The 20,313-nt window shown below is 39.2% G+C and overlaps 1 protein-coding gene across 1 annotated transcript in view; it reads left to right on the plus strand.

Moving 5' to 3' along the window:
- Nucleotides 1–20,313, plus strand: part of MEGF10 (multiple EGF like domains 10) — a 106,531-nt gene that overhangs the window by 58,972 nt on the left and 27,246 nt on the right. The window contains exons 8-13 of the mRNA XM_065045696.1: nt 1,714–1,850; nt 4,516–4,728; nt 10,675–10,849; nt 11,717–11,837; nt 14,181–14,344; nt 16,593–16,695. Of these exons, the coding sequence (XP_064901768.1) occupies nt 1,714–1,850; nt 4,516–4,728; nt 10,675–10,849; nt 11,717–11,837; nt 14,181–14,344; nt 16,593–16,695 (913 nt within the window). The remainder of the gene's footprint in view (nt 1–1,713; nt 1,851–4,515; nt 4,729–10,674; nt 10,850–11,716; nt 11,838–14,180; nt 14,345–16,592; nt 16,696–20,313) is intronic.

A 20,313-nucleotide genomic window follows, 5' to 3' on the forward strand; every position in this document is an offset into this window, starting at 1 on the left:
AATAAAATACTTGCAAAACCATCTGTTACTGAAAATCCTTCAGTTCTGTGCTGTCTTTTTAACCATAACAAATTCTGGGGAGCAAAAGAGATGAATGGTACTGTGACGAGGCAGCATCCTTTAGATCTTGTCTGAAAGTCAGTAATTTCTAGATATATTTTGATATTATAGGGAAGTGACACTGTTCTATATTTTAGTAATGGGTTTTGTGCCTGTTGTCGTACGTGTAGCACGCATGGCAAAAACCCCAGAACTTTAGATACGGTGTTAAATATTGTTGATGGAAATGAGGCATCAGAACTTTGACATTAACTTTAGACTTTTATCCTTTTGTCAGTGGGTAGGGAGAGAAGAATTGACCTCGGAGCTGCAAGTAGCTTCCCCTGCTACCAGACTTCCAACTCTGAGTTGGCAAATAATGGATTTGTACGGTGATCAAAAGTCTGGAAGGTGCTCAAAGCCCAAATAATTTATTGAAATACATTTGGAGATTATATTTATCAATAGTTTTTTAAAATAATGTTTTCTATGAAATTGTCCATTTTGGGTGAAAATCCACATTTACTGAACTTTTAAGTAACTCATGATAATGGAGCTATTATATTGAGATAACCTGTGGCAAAGGTCAGTTTTCTGCCAACCAGAGAACATTGCCATAAATTATCATGTCTGTTTGTGTGTTTGAACAGCACCACTCACCTGACAACTTGGATTATGGCCATTTTTACTCTTTATTCCACTTCATGTTAGAAGAATGAAATCATTGATCATACAATACAAATGTCTGCATAAATTCTTATCTCCCTTTATCTGGCAAAACACAGCTAATGAAAAATGAGATAGAACATGAAACAGTGATGGGAACTTTATAATAATGTGTGTCTTAACTAAGAAATTACTGTTTAGCTCTTTGAATAATTTTCCATTCCAAGTAGTTATTTCAGCATAACTCTTTGTTATTTTCAATTATTTCAAACACATTTTTGTCAATATAACTTTTTTGGCTTTTCCTGTAGGGAAGATTTAAAGTAGCCAGGTATGAATTCTGCAGTATCTTATGTTAACTGAAATATCTGCTGCTTTTCTTTTTTCTTTTTCTTTTCCCCTGCTGAAATGCCTGTAAATATGTTTCTCTTGAAATAACTTCATAAAAGTCTTAAGATCTAATGCTTCCATCCCTGCACACGTGTAATTAAGGACATAAATAGTAGTGCAGAAATTCACATCCAGTTGAAGGGAAGCAGACATCCTACCTAAGCTTTTAAGATGCTGCTTTCAGGGAAATTGCAAACAGCTTTTCCTTTCATCAGAAAAAAACAACTTATCATAAAGTAGTATGGGGAATTACAGCAATTACTGATTTCTGCACCACTACTTACTGGGGGGCATTTCCAAATATCTTTATATATACTACTCCTGATAAATAAATTGAGAAGGGCTTGATATCAATTAGTCTTAAATGTCTTAGTGTTTTCACTGTTGCTTAAAGATGGTGTTTTTCATTAACTTTGGCTTCAAAAATAGAAATCCTAGAAGATTATTCCTCCAGTGCTGAAACATACCCCATTTTTAAAGCCTGGCATTTCAAAGGTCAGCATTAGACAAGTGACACGAGATCTCCTTGATCTACCTTCATTACAAACCTTTCTTCCTTTTTCATTCAAGCTGTGGTAAACCCAGTCTAATACTAAGATTCCTTTTCTGCACATGCAGGGCATGGTCTGTGGTCAGCCTTGTCCTGAGGGTCGTTATGGGAAAAATTGTTCCCAGGAGTGCCAGTGCCACAACGGAGGGACTTGTGACTCAGCAACAGGTCAATGCCACTGCAGCCCAGGTTACACAGGGGAACGGTAAGAAATACTTATTTTTGCCAGACTGCTGAAGCTGCACAGGGTGGGCTACGGCACAGGAAGTTGAGAATCTGGTAGGAAGAAGAATGAAAACGTCTGTGGTGTGATCAAAAGACTGTTATTAAATGTTTGCCGTATCAGTTAGCTGAGGAGTCACAAGTTAAAAGTGCCTATGTGATTATCCTTCTGTGAGGAACCGCTTGGCTTCAGGGTTTTCCTGCTGTGGTGTGTGCTCTGGCAGCGTCTTGTGGGTCTTCACTTGAGTGGCTTGCAGAATGACGCAGTTTGGGGTATGGTGAAGCGATGAGGAGGGAAGCTCTTGGGTTTGTGCAGACGTTTGGCAGTCACAGTAGCAAGGGAGGCTCATTCGGTTCTTCTTCAAAATGAGGAAGCTGGAGAGTTGTCTTCTAAAGTATTTCATTCAAATGAAGACGTGAAACTTCTCTATTTTCTGACTTGATTGTTAAAAATCATCTTTGGTAGACTGGAAACATAATACAGCAAGGCATCATTTTTGAAGGCAGTGGAAAGTGATGAAAGAAGTATTTTCCTGCATGTATTTTTAAGAGCTCACAACTCATTTGCTGAAGCCAGCAGCAGCTTAATCACTGGGGTCAGTCCAGGGGATCTCTGCCAACAATAGTAGGTATTGTAACCATATGCACTTCCCACGCGAGTGTTCACAGGACATGAAGAGAGCTGTGCCAGACATAAAGAAAATAATAAATGGAAAAGAAACTTTTAGTCCAGAACCATTAGGATGCCAAAATTAAATTTGTGTCTGTGAAGAAGCAGTGCAAAAGGTGATAGATGCATTTAAAGAAACACAGAGAAGTCAGCAGGGAAATCAAAGGAATATACAGATGAGAGAGAGTCTATGCACTGCATGACACTAGTGTTTCTAAATGCAATTAATATTTTGTCTGGGAATTTAAATCTGATTTTAATCTGAAATGCCTTGCAGGCTGCAGCATTTTGATCACTTTTGCAAGTCTGAGCCCCACCTTTTCCTGCAAAATAGGCTGCATTTGTAATTATTTTGTTTTTCATGGTACTCCAAGGGCAGGAATGGGTCAGAAGTCAGATTGTAGACCTGGTTCTTATTTAATGTCGATGGACTGGCAAGGAGGGAAGTTGTTAGAAGAAATGTGTGGGCATTGTCCAAGCTGGCATGAACATAGCAGCAGCAAAAGGGACATTTTTATAAAGTGCTAAGCTATTCTCCACTCTGTGTGTAACTTCAACAGTATTTATCTGAGATTTTGGCATGGTGGTGACTCCTGGAACTTGGTCATACAGCAAGAAAAACAGGACTCCTAGAGCATGTAGCAGTTTCTAAGTGAGCTGAATTAACACAAGGGAATCTAGTTTAAACTACCTTTATCATTGTTCTGCCTAATACTTTTAGGCTAATACCTGTCCTCACCACAAAGTGGAAGAGGGTCTTTCAGAAGCTGATGAAAATGCAATGAAACAGCCCCCAAAAATTTTGCAAAGTTAAATTTTGTCTGCTCTCATACATAAAATCAAACATTTTAAGTGCACTTAGTGCTGGAGTCTTTAGTAAAGCTGTAATAGTACTGACATTCTGAATTTTAACAATTCACTTACAAAACACAGAGAAGTTAAAGCTGAAAACACCAAACTCATTTTATATCTCTTAAATACATCGCCAAGTGAAGTTGCTATCTGAAACTCATTAGTAAATGAGTTGCAAGTTTTACAAACAGGATACTGAAAATTGACTATTAGTAGTCAGGCCGGACAGCTAAACATACAGTCTGATCTTTAGGTTAAATTAATGCATTTCATATGTAAAACACTAAGGAAATAAGCTTAAAGTAGCTGTGTTCTAAAAGCTCTGTGAATGAGAGAGGAGAATTTTGGTGAAGTGCCTTTATTAGGATATATTTTCCTTAAGGAGTAATAAAAATCACTGGTACTCTCCCATATGGGTTAAACTCAACTCTTTACTTAATTTTCAGTTTCATCTATTAGAAAAGTAAAAAGAAAAGAAGGGGTGTGGGTTCCTGAATATGTTTCCACCTCATCCTAAGAATTTTTGAAATGAAAAATCAACAACAACAACAAAGGTTTAGAATGAAGTTACGAAAAGAAAGGTATTTTGGAAACATCATATGTTTGGAAACACAATTAGAAAATACTCTTCTCAGAGGCTGCCGAGCGTGATTGCCAGGGAGCTTCCTGGCCTGAGTGCCTGCAGAGGTGCGGGTGTCTGCTGCCTCTTCACGTTATTCCTAGGTGGAGAATCTAGATCGCTTTAAAAAGCTACAGATGCATGGCTTTTGAAACAAAATACTTGGAAAATTATTCCTTGGTATTTCAGATCTGATTTAAGAGGGTCTGGTTTTGTTCTGATTCCTGAATGTGAAGTACAGTTGTCTGGGTATGCATGTTGTCTCTTTTGTTGGGGAGAAGGAAGACCTTTTCCAAAGGAATTTGCAGAGCCAATGTTTTTAAGCCTCTCTAGCTGAGCAGCAGAAGCCAGAGAGACAGCCACTTTTAAATATGAAGATATATAAATTCCTGCTCTACTTAAGAGGCATTTTAGGCCCGTATGAGAGATTCATCTTAAACCTTATTTCCCTTAAATCTCCCAAAGCCATCGTTTATGAAGAATAGTTTTTATTTGTTTTTCTCACAGATGCCAAGATGAGTGTCCAGTGGGGACTTATGGAGTGCAGTGTGCTGAGACCTGCAAGTGTATGAATGGTGGGAAATGTTACCATATTAGTGGTGCCTGCCTCTGTGAACCAGGATACACCGGAGAGCACTGTGAAACAAGGCTTTGCCCTGAGGGAATTTATGGTCTCAAGTGTGATAAAAAGTGCCCCTGCCACATGCCCAATACCTGGAGGTAGGCTTTACACCCTTTATCCTGTTTCCTTTTCCTACATAGAACACAGAAATCTGAATATAATCTGAAAAGAAATATTTCCTAATGTTTCTAGTATTTTCATGCAAACCGAAGCAGCTAAAGACTTCTAAGACTATTTGGTATTCTCTAACCATTTAAGAAAGAAAATATAACCACAAAAGAGCTTCTGAATTTTGTTGCTTGCAGCTATAATTGATCTTAATACACTGTATTTGGTCTCTGACCCATGAAATAGATGTTAAGCCAAGGTGTGACATTTGCCCATATTTACCACATGAATAAATCATTATATTGTTCACTGTATAAAGTCAGCATACATCATACGTCCCTTGCATATTCTGGTGTATTGTAGGTGAGAAATAACTGAATTGAAATCAATGGCTGTGTAGTCTTACGAGTTGGGAATGAGAGGAGAATCTATTTCTCTCTCTCCCTGAATGCACATACGAGAATTGGTGTAGAGGATGGTTTTAATGCAAAATTTCCAAAGCCTTACCAATTGTAAATCTAGGTTTTAAAAATACTGTTTTTTTTTTTTTTTTTTTCCTCCATAGAAGGCAGGTGAGATCTGATCCCTGGAAATTTAATTTAAATAGTTTTCCAGTTGGCCTACCTTTTACCATCCCTCCTTATTCAGGCAGTAATGAGTTCTATTTTTTGAGTTTTTTGTTTTCAGTGTTTCAGCATATTGTTCAGCATCTGAAAACTAGCTGTTTGGAGAAAAACTTCGAGCTGTGTGGGAGGAATGTCAGATGTCAGCTGAGGCAAGCCAACATATTTATAGAACAATTCTAGACAGCTTTCTCTTGCTACAGAACACAGTTCTGATGAAGTAATTTGGCCATTGTGCATTCACTTACACATTCACTTACACTTAATTGTGTTACTAGTCACAGTACCCTAGGTAAGATTTGTGAACAGTCTCAGTTTTTGCTGTTGAAAACAGCTGTGAAAGAAATTTGCAGGAACTATTGACTGTCACATAGAATGCTGCTGTATGTTCTATGTAAGATGCACTTTTTCTCATAGATAAAATGATACTTTAGTCAGAATTAAGCAGTGATGTTAAAGCGCTTGAGCACATACATCTAAATAACTATTATGTTAGGCCTTTCTGAAAAATTACTTTGTGGATTGTCTGAGTTGTTCAACATACCTTTCATTGACAAACTGTGTGACAGCAAACTGAATTATTTTCTCTTTCCATTCATATGCTTTTACAGTTGTGTGCTTGCACTTCTGTTTATCCCATTTACTTGAGACATCTTTTGAAGAAATGCAGAGTTTTTTACATAAAATCGTGCAATTCCTTCTTTGGGCAAGCCATTCAAGAATAAGTGGCACCATAATGCTGACCTGTCTAGCTCCAAATTCTGCTAGTAGACTAAATACTATTGTATTATGAATTATGGTTATCTGCTTTCCTGAAAGTTTGTCTGCAGACTGTTGTAGCAGCCTTGTTTGACAGGAATGCATTACACTGTATAGTATTTCTGATATTACAGGGATTACTTCTGATTCATGTTCAACACAGCTGTTCCTTCATTTATACTGCTGGAAGACAGCTTGTGGTCAAATCAGATCACAAATGTTCACATGTAAACAGCAGCATATGGCTGGTCTTTTTTTGAACATTTTCTCCTCTGTATGAGAAAGGAACTTAACAGGCCTGTAGATGTGGGTGGATATTTGCAAGAGCATAATGATCTGTGAGGTAAACAAAGATTTTCATGACTTCACAAGTGTATTTTTCTTATACTCCTTCTTATATTTTTCTTATATTCCTTCTCCCTGGGTTAAGAAGTGATTAAGACCAGCAAATAACAGAAATCAACGGGCGTTGAGTACTGGTGTAGAAGACAAAGGTCTTTGCAGACACTTCACGCTTTTGAGAATCTTCTGAGAAGCCAGTTTTGTCTCGCTGTCTTCATCTTTCACTCAGCCAGGAGATAACTTTTTAAGCACATCAGGGAATATTATCATCGATTACTTTCCTACATCAAGTACTATTTGGGCTGGCTGTAGCCAAAGGATCTTCTTCATAGCACTAGCCCATTTAACAGCAATGTAAGAACTGATAATTCCAGGGCACAAAAAGGGCATACAATTCCTTCTTCAAATACACTTTGTGTGTCTGTAGGTCTAGGATTCTGTTAGGACTTCTAGGGACCTAGGCATTGTAAAAGCTTTTTTCAGATGATATGACCACTGGTTTAGATACCCTCAAAGAGGAGTTGTTGGTAGGCCTAGAGCCCTACGTTACAACTTATGTTCTTAGTATTCATAGATACAGAAGTGAACTAAAAGTTGGTTAAAAAGAGACTTAGCACCAAAAAATAGTGCTGTAAAACATGTGTACATGAGTTGCAGTATACAAGTATTTGTCTAGCCATTTTCTTCAAATACTTAAACGTGCAAAAAACATTATGATACCCCATAGTTCAAAAATGTATTTCTATTACTGTTTTATGACCGAGGAATTTGTATCAAAACAGCTTTGACATTAATTCATAATTTGCACTTTGGGCAGGCTAAGCTACAGGGATTTCGATACTGCTGTTGGCTGATGGCAGCTCCTGGGGATAAAAGGCAAGCCCATGCTTAGTTGTATCAGCAGCATTTACTAAATGCTTCGTAAAGGGTTAGATATAGATATACTTGAGAGTTTTGTTTTTTTTCTTTTGAGGGGTCCAGAGGTATATTAGGTATATTAGGTATAATAGGGGTCCAGAGGTATATTAGGCTGCAGGTAACAACACTCTCGTGCAAAGAGTTTTTCACAAAGGCTTCTTCTCTATTGCATCTTTTGATATATATGAAAGAATTTTAGCTACACTATAAATCAGACACAGACTGCTGTTCTCTGTGACTAGGTGACACTATTGATTTTTCCTTTTTTACTCAATGGGCAAGAAAAAAAATTAGAGTGAGCACTACTAGGCTGAGATTAAGATCACATAAAACATGAAAAGCTTCCTCAGTGGGATACAACAGCAGTGCTGTGAGCCGCTCTGAGCAGCCCCATATTGTCCTCCCACTTCCATCCACAGTTTGTGGGGCTTAGAGAAACTTGTAATTCTGAAGATCCGGTTTGCAGGAACGAGCAAAAAAGATTGGCCTTTGTTCACATTGTCACTTTGTTTTGTACAGGAATGTTTTTCTAGCCTAGGCTGAGTTTTGTCATGCCTTTATTCAAATGACACCAGATGATTATTCAGAAAATGTAAAAAGGGCAGACTGTAGCTGCGTATTTATCTAGAAGGCTTACAAAGGATATCTGTTACACCTGTCTTACAGCATATGCATTGGTTTAAGGTTGATATCCAAGCTGAATTTGAGATGTCCCTGTTTTGTTGTTGTGTGGTGGGTTTTTTGTTTGTTTGTTTTGGTTTTCTTTTTTTTTTTTTTCTTGTAAGCTCTTACTGTTGATTTTCCACCACTGTTTCATGCCCGTAGGTAAGAACAGCTGGGGGCATTCTGTATGACCAGCTAATTTGGTATAGTTCAGGCTGGAATTAGGGTTTATTCATTACATGAGCTTTAATGGGAGTTCTTTTGTCCATGCTTTTTCTGAGGTACATACATATGTAATGTGGAATTTTATGATGTGATACATGTTTAGTTCATTTAGTCTGTGTGTATTTTTAAAGTCAAGTTGAGGGCGTCTTGCAGTTTTTCATTTTTCTAGTGGACTTTTATGAAAATCATTAAGTTCATCTAAGTCCTTCAAATAATTATCAACTACCCATGAGTATTTTTTTGTCTCCGTACAGAGTAGGGTTGCATTTCCAGAAAGTGTGAACAAAAGATCAGGAATAAAAGCGGATGTACTGGCAGTATCATCTCTCAACATATCTTTATTTCTGTATCTTAATATATACATCTTATTGCCAATTAAGTTAGCTGCATGAGAACCCATCAAAAAGCTTCACAAGTATTCCAGCTTCCTGCATCTAATTACAAATTACAGAATACTAATTTTGGTGTCAATCAATATATATGCAAGTATGTCTTAGTAACACTCACTGGGGGGCACAGAATATCAATGCTTCTGCTTCATAACCAGTGGTTGCTCATGTGTGTGCTGTTCTCCTGTCCTGAAAATAAAAAAAAAAAAAAACAACAAACAAACAACAAATAAAGCTGAGATTTGTGCCTTAAAATGACAGTACTACTAATTTTATGTTTTAAAAGTATTATATTTCATATCCTAAAGACTATTCAGTTGTGGATTGAAAGATCTTTTCATATTCCCTGGCTTGTTCTCTTCCACTGGTAAGAAACATGGGAATTGGATCCAGAATACCACTGAGTGCCTACTGAAAGCTGGGAATAGAGGACAAATCTGATCATCTTGCATCATGTGTTTTCATAACTTTGCATATAATTGATATGAGAATAGTTCCATTTCAACATATTTCATGGCAGGTATACTTAGAGCTGAACAAATAACCATGACTGTTGACTATGAGCACCATAAGTTTTGAACCATTTTTGCATATATTATTTAGTTGAAAAGACCTTTCCTCTCACTTCATGGAAAACAGCTTGATACTGTCCAAGAATCTTTAAGCCCCCCAGATTCTTACGATGTCACACCATATGCAATAATATAGAGAGCAGAATGCATAATGACATTCCAGACAGTATAATTCATACTTTTTTTGATCAGCAATATCTTGTCAGTTGGTTGTATTATATTTGGCAATGGAAATCTGTAGTTTGACAAGAGTAGTCCATGAGTCCCAAGAGCAGTTGCAACTAATATTGTATTCCCTTGTTATGTTGCAACTTTTTCAAATGATATTGTTGTTACTTATGATATAGCACCTGAAAGTGCGGTAGGTATTTTTTCAAACTTTCAAATGGTCAGAAAAATATGCAAACACATCCCACACAAGGAGTCAGCAAGTCTTGCAAAATCAGGCTCTTGTCATGGGTCATTTAATGCGTCTGGGCAAAGTCACTTTTTTTTTTTCCAGCACACTTAAAGCAACTTCAATCAGTGGCAGACAAATATCTTTAAACAGTCTTCCCATTGTAAATATATTGGATTTGGATATTAAGGCTTTCCTTTGGTGAGAATTAAGTGAAGTGCTTTGTCTGCCAGAGTGCTACAGAGTACCCCATTGTGTCCACTTTTCCAGCACATATATCTTTGCACAGCTGATGGAGTCCATTTGTTATCAGGCAACAGCTGTCTCACTGGCCCTTCAATGAAACTGCTGTTCCAGGTAGGGACAGCTGGTCTGCCACCAGGTATGGCCAACACAGGGAGTATGCTCTCCAAAAGGTCACTGCTCTCATGGTGTATCTGAATTCTGCCCAATGCAAATGATTTTGTATCGTTTGCAGAATGATGCTAATTGTCCTCTTTTCAACCAATGATTTAAAGAAAAAAGCGTACTTGCTACTCATTGGGTGCTGTGTTATTATTTTGTGTTGGATGCCACGCTATTTTACTGAAGCATCATATTTCTCAGACAGTATGCTTGGGCAGAGTTATGAAAATGATCCCTTTATAAGTGGAGTGGACACCTACCAATACATTTTGTGGAATTTAATGGTTTCATCACCTGGTTATTTGTAACCATGGATATATATTTTATGGTAAAAACTGTGTTTCAGATAGGTTTCTTTTCAGCTAGCTATAGAAAAACCATACCTCTGCTTTTCTTTCTGTGTCCTCCCAAAATGTCTATATGTTGTATGTTGTTACAATTTTTATCTTAATTGGCATACATTTATATACACATATACAGAGCCCTTTTCTTTGTGGTTTGGTGAGTAAAACTGTATCTATGCATAGCATGCGAGATCCTTTATGCAACCTATCTATAACAGCATTTTGTTCTCTGGAAAAAAAACTAATATTGGTGTCACGTTTAGTCCTGAATTATTTATCCTTTCATACCCTCCTGGCAGCTGTCACCCTATGTCTGGGGAATGCTCCTGCAAGCCCGGCTGGTCTGGGCTCTACTGCAATGAGACATGTTCCCCGGGATTCTATGGCGAGTCATGTCAGCAGATCTGCAGCTGCCAAAATGGTGCTGACTGCGATAGTGTGACTGGAAAATGCACCTGTGCCCCTGGATTTAAGGTAAATAAGTCTCACTTTCACAGTCCATTTTTGACTCTGCTTCCTTTGTTAAGTGCCAAATTCTTCAAAATGCCAGAATGTCCCTTCTCCACCACAGTAGAGTTAAGGTAGTAGTAAGTAGTAGAGGTAAGGATATTTTGTACCACTGGGTGTGTTATAAGGTAGGACTCTGAAAAGGCAAAGTTTGTGATTGTTTCTTAGTACTGAAATGGAGCCATTTTAAGCCATTTTAAGAAAGAAAAGTTGACTGCTTTATAAGCCATTGATAAGAATGAGGGTCTAAGGTGTAAATTATGTGTAAATAAAGGGAGGAATGCTAGGTTTCAATCATTATCTTGTTTCACCAACTCCTCAGCTCTATCCAGAGAAACTCTAGACAGAGACAATTGTTTTTACAGTTCAGGACAGATTGTTCTGTGGCTTTCACACAATTGCTGTTACCTGTGCATTGGATGCTAGTGTAACATAGAAAACATTTTAAAGTATGACTGTTCTTTTAAGAATAATAACTGTGAAAACTTCAGCTAAAATACTTCTTAAAAATATTTTACATATCCACATTATTTTCCACTGAACTGCCGTCTTACTGTGTTTAGATTTCATAAGGGGCTTCTTTGTTACTGAAAATACTGTCCGTTGCTCTAGCCAAGTTCTGTTAGCTATGTGACCTGAGCTCTCACAGCAACTAATGGAAAACCACTGCTTATTCTAGAAGTAGAAAGCATGAATGACTCTCCCTTAAATTCAGGATAACTTAGTGACAGCCTAGGACACTCACGGGCTGTATGTTTTCTGGCTTTTATAGCCTCTGAGTCATCTAGGTCATTTAGTAGTTGTATTGTCTGAACCTATTTTTGTGTAATTAAGGGTGTGACTTGTGGTACTCCTTGTCTTCCGGGGACGTATGGAGTAAACTGTTCATCTGTGTGCAACTGCAAAAATGAAGCCATCTGTTCACCAGTGGATGGTTCTTGTGCCTGCAAAGCAGGTAAGTGTTTCTTCAGAATTATTTTTCTTTTTCTCTAATCACAAAATGAAATGAGTTTTTGAAGCAGAGAAGGAGAAACAAACTCAGTAAAAAGCAGACCACCTCGAAGGCCATATCACTAGATACCTCATGCTTCTTGCTGCTCAGTGAGGCAAAAACTAGGAACACATCTACTCAGAGAAGGGTGCGTGTACCTTGTGTTCCTCTTTCTTCAGTGCAGTTCTCAGTGGGCTGGATACTGTGGCTGAGCGAATTACTAGTGTTTACCTGAGATGGGCCACCACTTGTATCTTGTGGCAGTGCTGTGGTCTGAGAGACCATCGTATGCCATTTTTCTGATGTTGGCTTTCCCAGTCAAAATATGTAGCGCAGTTTCCCCTCAGCCTGGGTGAGCCTCACCTCTGGCCGCCTCCCTCGCCCCTCTTAGCATCACAGAGGCACTGACATCTTCCTGCCAGTTTAGCTCTGATCTTGATACCTACTGGCATTTTTATCTATTCAAATACTCCTTTCCTGAGCAATTACCTGACAAAACGTTGCATAACCCCTTCCCAGCTTGTGCCTCTTCTGTTCCCTGCTTCTTCAAGAAAACCTTCTGAATCTCCCAGTATTAGTGTGAGTAGACTTATGTTCCTTGACCCTTCTACCTGGCTGTGTCCTCCCAACAGTGATTTTGATTGTCAGTGTACCTCCACCAGAAGTTGTATGTGCCTGCCCACCTCTCTGTCTCCCCGTATCACATGCCTTTGGCTGCAACAAAGATATATCAGACATCCTCCAGCATTGGTTCTGCAGAAGTCTTTTCCCACATAAAGGTCTACAGGTGCACACGGTGTTCCTTTTCAACCCCAAATGTGCTACTAAACTGCACTTGAAGATCCCCTCTTGCAATACACCTGTTCTCTTTTTCACTTCTGCTGTTAGGAAGGATTTAAAGTCCAGCATCTCTCAGCTGTGATGCTGGCTTGCTGAGAATGGAGGGCAGGTTGTTGAATATTCCCATGCAAATCCCATGCCCAGCCTACATCATAGACCCCCCCGCTCTAAAAATGTTTTTCCAAAAATATACAAAGGTTGAATGTGGGGGAGAAGTGTTAGAATTACCTACACAAATAGCCACTAAATTCGTCAGATACAATTAAATCAGTTGCGTAGCAAATGTGTTGTTTCCAGCTTGTGCTCTTGCCAGAGACAGTGGAGCTGATTTAACTCTCTTAAAGTAGCCAATAGCTACTGCTAAGTAGTAGTTTGTGAGGAGAAAAACTATGCCTTGAGCCACACATAATCCTATCTGCTTGTGCATCATGCAGTTTTAGTCATACTACACTGAAAAAAGACACCAAATGGTGAAATCAAAACCTTAATGTAAATGAAGGAAATTTATAAATCCTGGAAAGACACTTGATAGAAAGTGTCTCAATTTTCCAGCTAGTATAGTGTAATATTTTTCCTGAAATGACCCCTAAATTCAAAGCTATCAATCCAGGCCATAAGGCTGCTTCATTTCAATACATGTGTTTTGGATAGTCTATTGATTAGATTCAGTGCAGAACTATTTTCCCTTTGCTTACTGTAAACAAGGTACAAAATTAGAAACTTGGCTTGTGTCACTGCTGATGATAACATATGACTGGCTCACGCCATTTCTCTTGTATCCAATGGATGATCACATTTTAAAAAATCTATTCACATCTCTGTCTATCCAGTGCACAGTCTGTGAACCATTAATTTCAGGCATAATCAGTGGCGAATGCCGCATTTTAGGACCATTTTCTATTGCATTCTTATTTGTATTTGAAGAGAAGTACAGAAATAATCTGAAAGGTCTTTTTTGTATCCTTGGAGAAATCAAACTTGTACACTACTCTTGTGTCTTCTCTTTTTTCTGTGTCTAAGATTTCTGTTAAAACCATATTGCAAAACTGACTGTGTTGAACGCTAGTGAAAGAATCCTGAAAGCAGCAGCTCATGTCTAAGGAAAATAGTCTCCGTCTTTTTTGTTTGTTTGTTTTTTCCAGGCTGTGCCTTAAAACTTGCAGTATAGTTTAGTGCTGAGAAATTTCAAGGTGTCTTTGTTTTGGATCTCCCATCAATTACTTTTGTATGTTGGCAACCATCTGCAAATGTATGCTGTGCACAGATGTTACAAGGTGCCCTAGAGCACCTTTGTTCAAACCTGGACAAGTCCTCAACTGAAACTGCTGATACTCACCTGTAGTTAATGTTACGCTGGTATTGTGCAGCTCTGAGAGATGCCACACAGTAGGTGGAAGGCAGCATGTCCTCAGAGAGGAATGGGAGAAAACCTGATTAATTTGTCACTTTAATTCTTATTTGTTGCAGGTTGGCATGGTGTTGATTGCTCAATAAATTGTCCCAGCGGTACCTGGGGACTTGGCTGTAACCTTACTTGCCAGTGTCTTAATGGAGGGGCTTGCAATGCTCTAGATGGAACCTGTACCTGTGCTCCAGGCTGGAGAGGAGAAAAATGTGAACTCCCTTGTCAGGTAGCTTAATAATTTCACTGAATTTTGCACTGTAGGATAATACTGGGCAGGGGGATGCTCCATGTCATTCTTCTGACTTCATGGGTAAAAGTCCCTAAGCAGCACTGCACCTGGTAGCCCGTATGCAACTGGGTTCAAGATCAGGGACATGCACCAGCAGTTCTTCTGGAAGAACTCTGCTGTGCTGCACATCCAAGCACACAAAAAATTACTACACAAAATGAAGATGCACTGATGAACACTCTTTCTGCTTTCACAATTGGAAGCTGGATCTCAAACTTTTCACAACTCCTTTAGAATTTGTTGAAAAACACAAAACCAATTTTTTCCCTATCGGCATCAAATTCTATCCAAACTGCTTCTGTTAAATTACTTTAAGTAAAAATGATGAGAGAAAAAATGTACCAAAAATGTACTCCACATCAAACAACCTAACTTTAAGTAGATCAGCTTACATCTATGATTCAGTGTGACAGAAGAACTTTCATTTCTTCTCAGTCAGACACAAAAAGGCACTCTTCCTGCCCAGTCCCATGACAGGTCTCTGCCTTTCTCTTGGAGCTCTCACTTCTGCTACCTCCCAGACTTTGAGAACTGCAAAATTAGAAATCGCTGTGTTGACAAAGGCACGGTCCTCATCAGTTCTGTTCTGCCTTGTAATCTGTAGTTTGGGGAAGCCATAAAAATATACAGTTTCAAAATTTCAAAGTTGTAAACTTCTCTCTGCTCTGCTTTTCCTCTCTGCTGTCTTCTCTTTTGCAAAACTATCTGCATGGCAAATTTTTGGTTTAATATAATCATAAAGGAATCACCCGAACTAAACATAAACCTTTTGTATTCCCCTCCCATATCACATTCAAGCTTCTCTCAGTGTGGACTAGCTCTACTGAGCAATTATGTGGTAGGAGTAGCTGACCTACAATGTAAGACTGAAAAGCACACCTTTGTTTTCAATGAAAATTTGAATAGTCGGAAGTGGGGTTTTTTTTGGGAGTTGCTGAGATGAGCAAAAGCCTCCTTATACCCCAGTCATGTAAGATTTTCTTCTATTTTAGACTTGAAAAACTGGGAACTGCATAGCTAAATGCTGTGGAACTTGGTTGAAATGTGGGCATGAACGTCAAAGAACAGCAGATGAATTTTCATATAGGTTTTGTTCGGGTTTTTAATGTGACTGAGACCAGTTTTTAGCCTCAAATTTAAATGATTTGTTTACAAACCTGACATGTTTTTCTATTTTTTTCCTTTGCTATGGGTAACCTCAGAAGTATTACCTTAAATTATACTAGCTTTTCCCCATGATTTTTAATCTGTTTTTGACACCTTCTCTGTAAGACAAATTTACTGTTGTACTTCGCCTTGTTTTCAGAATGCAGTTGTAAGGATTTTGCTCTTTTCAGTTTCTTAGATTGATTTTGTAGGAAATTAACCCCAAATATATGTGCCACAGAAGCAGCAGAAAAGGCAAATTCATGTGTTTATCTGTAGTTCCATTAAAATCTGTAGTTCCATTAAAAAACAATACACCAAGAGGGGTGTTCAACTTGTAGCTTTAATCTGTCTTGTTTGTTGAAAAAAAGTTGCATAGCCAAAAAATTATTTTGTTTTCTGTACTGTCTCATAACCAAAGAGCTTCTCTTTTTAACATAGTGAGATGTAGTACAGAGAGAAGGATTTTTCATCAAAAGAAGAGAGTTTGTATTGTTTATGCAATAAACTTCACACTGAACACACATTTTAGTATAACGTTTTGCTACATTTTTTTTAAGAAATTGTGGCATTGTGTAGTATCCTTTTTGACCAATATGTAGGCAGCTCAGGGTCTGAGGCAGAAGAGAGACTGAATTGCTTTCCTGTAGAGGGAACCCCAGGTCCTGGAGCAGTAGCACAGTTGTAAGGCAAATGAGGGAAATTAGAGGGACAGTACAAGAAAGCTTTCATTGCAGCCTCTGACAGTGTAGATTACTCTGTTCTGAACCACTGTGTCCAGGTCCATTAGTCTGGGATTTTTCAAGAGAATGTAATTAATTCTTTATCTTCCCCTCTTAAATGAAATAATGAAAATGTAGGGTGCTAAAATGTTCCAAAAGCCAAAAGTGTTTTACATTAAGAAAGCAGATTATGGATTCAGGAGAGATCTGTACTTGCTTTTTGATGCAGAACTGTCCAGAACTTGTTCTCCTCTAACTCACAGTTGTTGTAATTTCTGTTTTTTTTTGTTTTGATGTTGTTGTTGTTGTTGCTACAGGATGGCACATATGGTATGGATTGTGCAGAACGCTGTGACTGCAGCCACGCGGACGGTTGTCATCCCACCACGGGTTACTGTCGCTGTCTACCAGGATGGTCAGGTGCGAAAGAAACCGTCATGAAGAACAATGAGAGTTTCCGCTGTGGTGGGACTTTCAGTTTTGTGGGTGTAGGAGCAGTATGTGGGGTTGGAAGGAGAAACGGGACGGTTCTGTGGCTGCTGTGTCACTTCTGTGATTCACAGGTGTGGAAACTTTGTCAAATGTGGGATCCACAGAACACCGGGAATAGAAGGGGAAATCTTAAAATCTGGGCATCTCCAGAATATGATTCCTTACGAAGGTGGTAAATAACTAGATATTAAAGGTTGTGCTGGCAGTGTAGGAAGTGGAAATCTGTAGGGGAAACACATGTGGGCAGGAAGGGCTCCTGCTTTGCTGTGGAAGACTAAATCTATTTCTTACTTGTGCAATTTGTCTGTATGTTAAGCTGCTGCCAGGTTCTTTGAGAAGGCCTGTCTCACTGTTGTGTCTCCCCAGTGTTGCTCTTTTCAGTGTGAGAGAGGCTTCCAGAGCCAGCAGTTACCTGAGCCAGGAATTTGTTTTATTCTATGTTTATTTTATTCTCTTCCCACAAACTGCAGTGTGACTTATCATTAGCCACTCAGATACCTCTAGCAAATGGCTACCACAAGCGCTCAGAAATAGTAAAAGAGAGAGAATTATGAAAAAATAGTATTATGCCTTCTATTACTATTTTGTGAGACACTACTTTGTGTTTATTTTGTTTTGATGTTAATGACCTTCGATGACTTTTGTTACTTTCAGGTAGTTTCAGGTAATTGTACGTGTGTGTTTGGACACACTTTCTCAAACTTATATTTGGATCTGTCCAAAATATTATTTCTTAAGTTAATAAGCATATTAAGCAAAGAATACCCACATTAAAAATGTGAATCAGTGGCTGATCTTGAGCAACCATTGTGTAGGCAATTAGAACTGTTCACAAGTTCCAGACGTACTGCTCAAAACACGTATTGTGACTTTTCTAAACCGGAGACAAGTCTTCAGAGACCAAAAATATGTTAATGAATGAAGCCAGATTAAAATAGGTAGTTTCAAAAGGCTAAAAATTAGCTAAAAATTAGCAATTTTTATAACAGGCTGTAAAAATTACCCGGCCATAACTAACTGGGGATGTGACAAAGGCTTCAAGCATATCACAAACTTTGACTATACGTGAACTCAGGTATTAAAAAGGAGATAATATTTTTGTCTTTAGTCAAATATTACTTTGTCTTCATATTTAGAAAGGAAAAAGATTTCACTAGAAAGAGACTTCATGCATGATCATAGATAAAACTTTGAGTATTCATCTCTGGATGATGTCATCACAACAACGTGTTTAACAGACTAGTTTCAACATGTTGGTGATGTCTAGACACACAGTATGACATAAATGGCATAGTTTGCTTTATACTCTGTCTGGAAAAATCCTCCTCCCACACGTCACATGTCAGAGCAATATACATGAGGAATTTGGTCTTTGTGTAGGTACTTATATTTAGAATGATTAAAAAAAGGAGAGAATACTTTACAAAGAGGTTCTCAAATAGCTGTACTGTAATGCTACATTGCAGAGATATCATTGGACTGTAGAATTAAGAAAGGAGGCTGTATATATATGTGCATACATAGTAGGTAGAGAAGCAGATTGTGATGGGTCGACCCTGGCTGGATGCCAGGTGCTCACCAGATCTGTTCTATTACTCCCACTCCTCAAAAATACAGGGAAGAGAAAATATAATGAAAGGCTCGTGGGTTGAGAAAGGACAGGGAAACACCATTTACTCAGCAATTACCATCATGGGCAAAACAGGCTTGACTTGGGGAAATTAGTTTGATTTATTACCAGTCAAATCAAAGTAGGATAATGAGAGATAAAACCAAGTCTTAAAAACACCTTCCCCTCACCCCTCCCTTCTTCCCAGGCTTAAGTTTACTCCTGATTTCTCCACATCCTCCCTGCAAACAGTGCAGGGGAATGGGGAACGGGGGTTGCAGCCAGTTCATCTCATGTTGTCTCTGTTGCTCCTTCCTCCTCAGGGGCAGGACTCATCGCACTCTCCAGCATGGGATGCCTCCCATGGGAGACAGTTCTCCAAGAACTTCTCCGACATGAATCCTTCCCACAGGCTGCAGTTCTTCATGGACTGCTCCAGCGTGGGTCCCTTCCATGGGGTGCAGTTCTTCAGGAACAGGTTGCTCCAGCCTGGGCCCATCACAGGGTCACAAGTCCTGCTAGAGGACCTGCTCCAGCGTGGGCTTCTCTCTCTGAGGGGCCACAGGTCCTGCCAGGAGCCTGCTCCAGCTCCAGGGGCTCCTTTGAGCATCCACCTGCTCTGGCCCACGCCAGAGGTCCAGGTCCTCCAGAGGTCCACACCCAGGTCCTCCCTGGGCTGCAGATGGATTTCTGCTCCACTGTGGACCTCCGTGTGCTGCAGGGGAACAGCCGGCCTCACCGTGGGCTGCACCACGGGCTGCAGGGGAATCTCTGCCCTGGTGCCTGGAGCACCTCCTGCCCTCCTTCTTCACTGGCCCTGGTGTCTGCAGAGTTGTCTCTCTCACATATTCTCACTCCTCTCCTCCAGCTGCTGTTGTGCAACAGTTTTTTCCCCATAAATATGTTATCACAGAAGTGCTGCCGTTGCCAATGGGCTTGGCCTTGGCCAGCAGCGGGTCCATCTTGGAGCCAGCTGATGTTGACTCTGTCAGACATGTGGAAAGCTTCTAGCAGCTTCTCACAGAAGCCACCCCTGTAGCCTCTCTGCTACAAAACTTTGCTATGCAATCCCAATACATTTGTCAAAATATAGCAACAAATTATGTTAGAATAACTTTTTTTTTCTATTAGATCTGTTAAAGTAACTCTCACACTTATTAGTTTTTGGTGGTTAATATTTCCTAAAAAAAAAAAAAAAGGAAGAGGGGGAGAGGAACTGATTTTGAATCAGTCTTACCTAACCCAAATGAAGGATTTACTTGTCTAAAAACCACTGTGAGGGTAGTGTTAGAAAATAAATGCATTTGAAGAAGCTTAAAAATGTGAACTTGTGAGTATTTTTTTCTTTTTCAACAAGAATATATTGATGAATCCAAGGTCAACTTCCCCAAATATTTTGATGACACCATAATAACATAAAGCTTCTGAGAATGTATTTTAAATGTAGCATTTTTCTCAGCCATTTGAACAGGGCAGTTGTCCACACAATTCCCCAGGGAATTTAATCGGAGGGAATAGTTTCTATAACTTTGCAGAAATAAAGGAAGAGTGGAAGATTTTTCTCTTGCTGGGTGACATGGTTGTACCGTAACTCTGGGGAAGAGGAAGCAGGCTGCATGGGGCGGGGGGGTCACTGCCTGGGAAGGTGCCTGTTCTCTCAGCAGGAGGGAGCTCTGAACTGCTGTGTGGGCAGAAGAACTGTTGTCATGTACCAAAGGGCAGCACAGCTGACATGCTACCCCGTATTTTAGTCTGAAGAAATAGCTGCAGCTGAGCATTGGGTCAATAGTGAGATGCTATATGGTTTAACTTTTTAAAGTAGTTTTTTCTTCGGTTTTGAACATGCCAAGTGTGTTATCTTTTGTGTCTTAGGTCCTAGTTATGAACTAAAGTGTAATGTGTTGCCATCAGCTGTTATAAAACTCAAGAAATAATTA

Source organism: Columba livia, chromosome Z (assembly GCF_036013475.1).
Source record: "Columba livia isolate bColLiv1 breed racing homer chromosome Z, bColLiv1.pat.W.v2, whole genome shotgun sequence".
Taxonomy (NCBI): Eukaryota; Metazoa; Chordata; class Aves; order Columbiformes; family Columbidae; genus Columba; species Columba livia.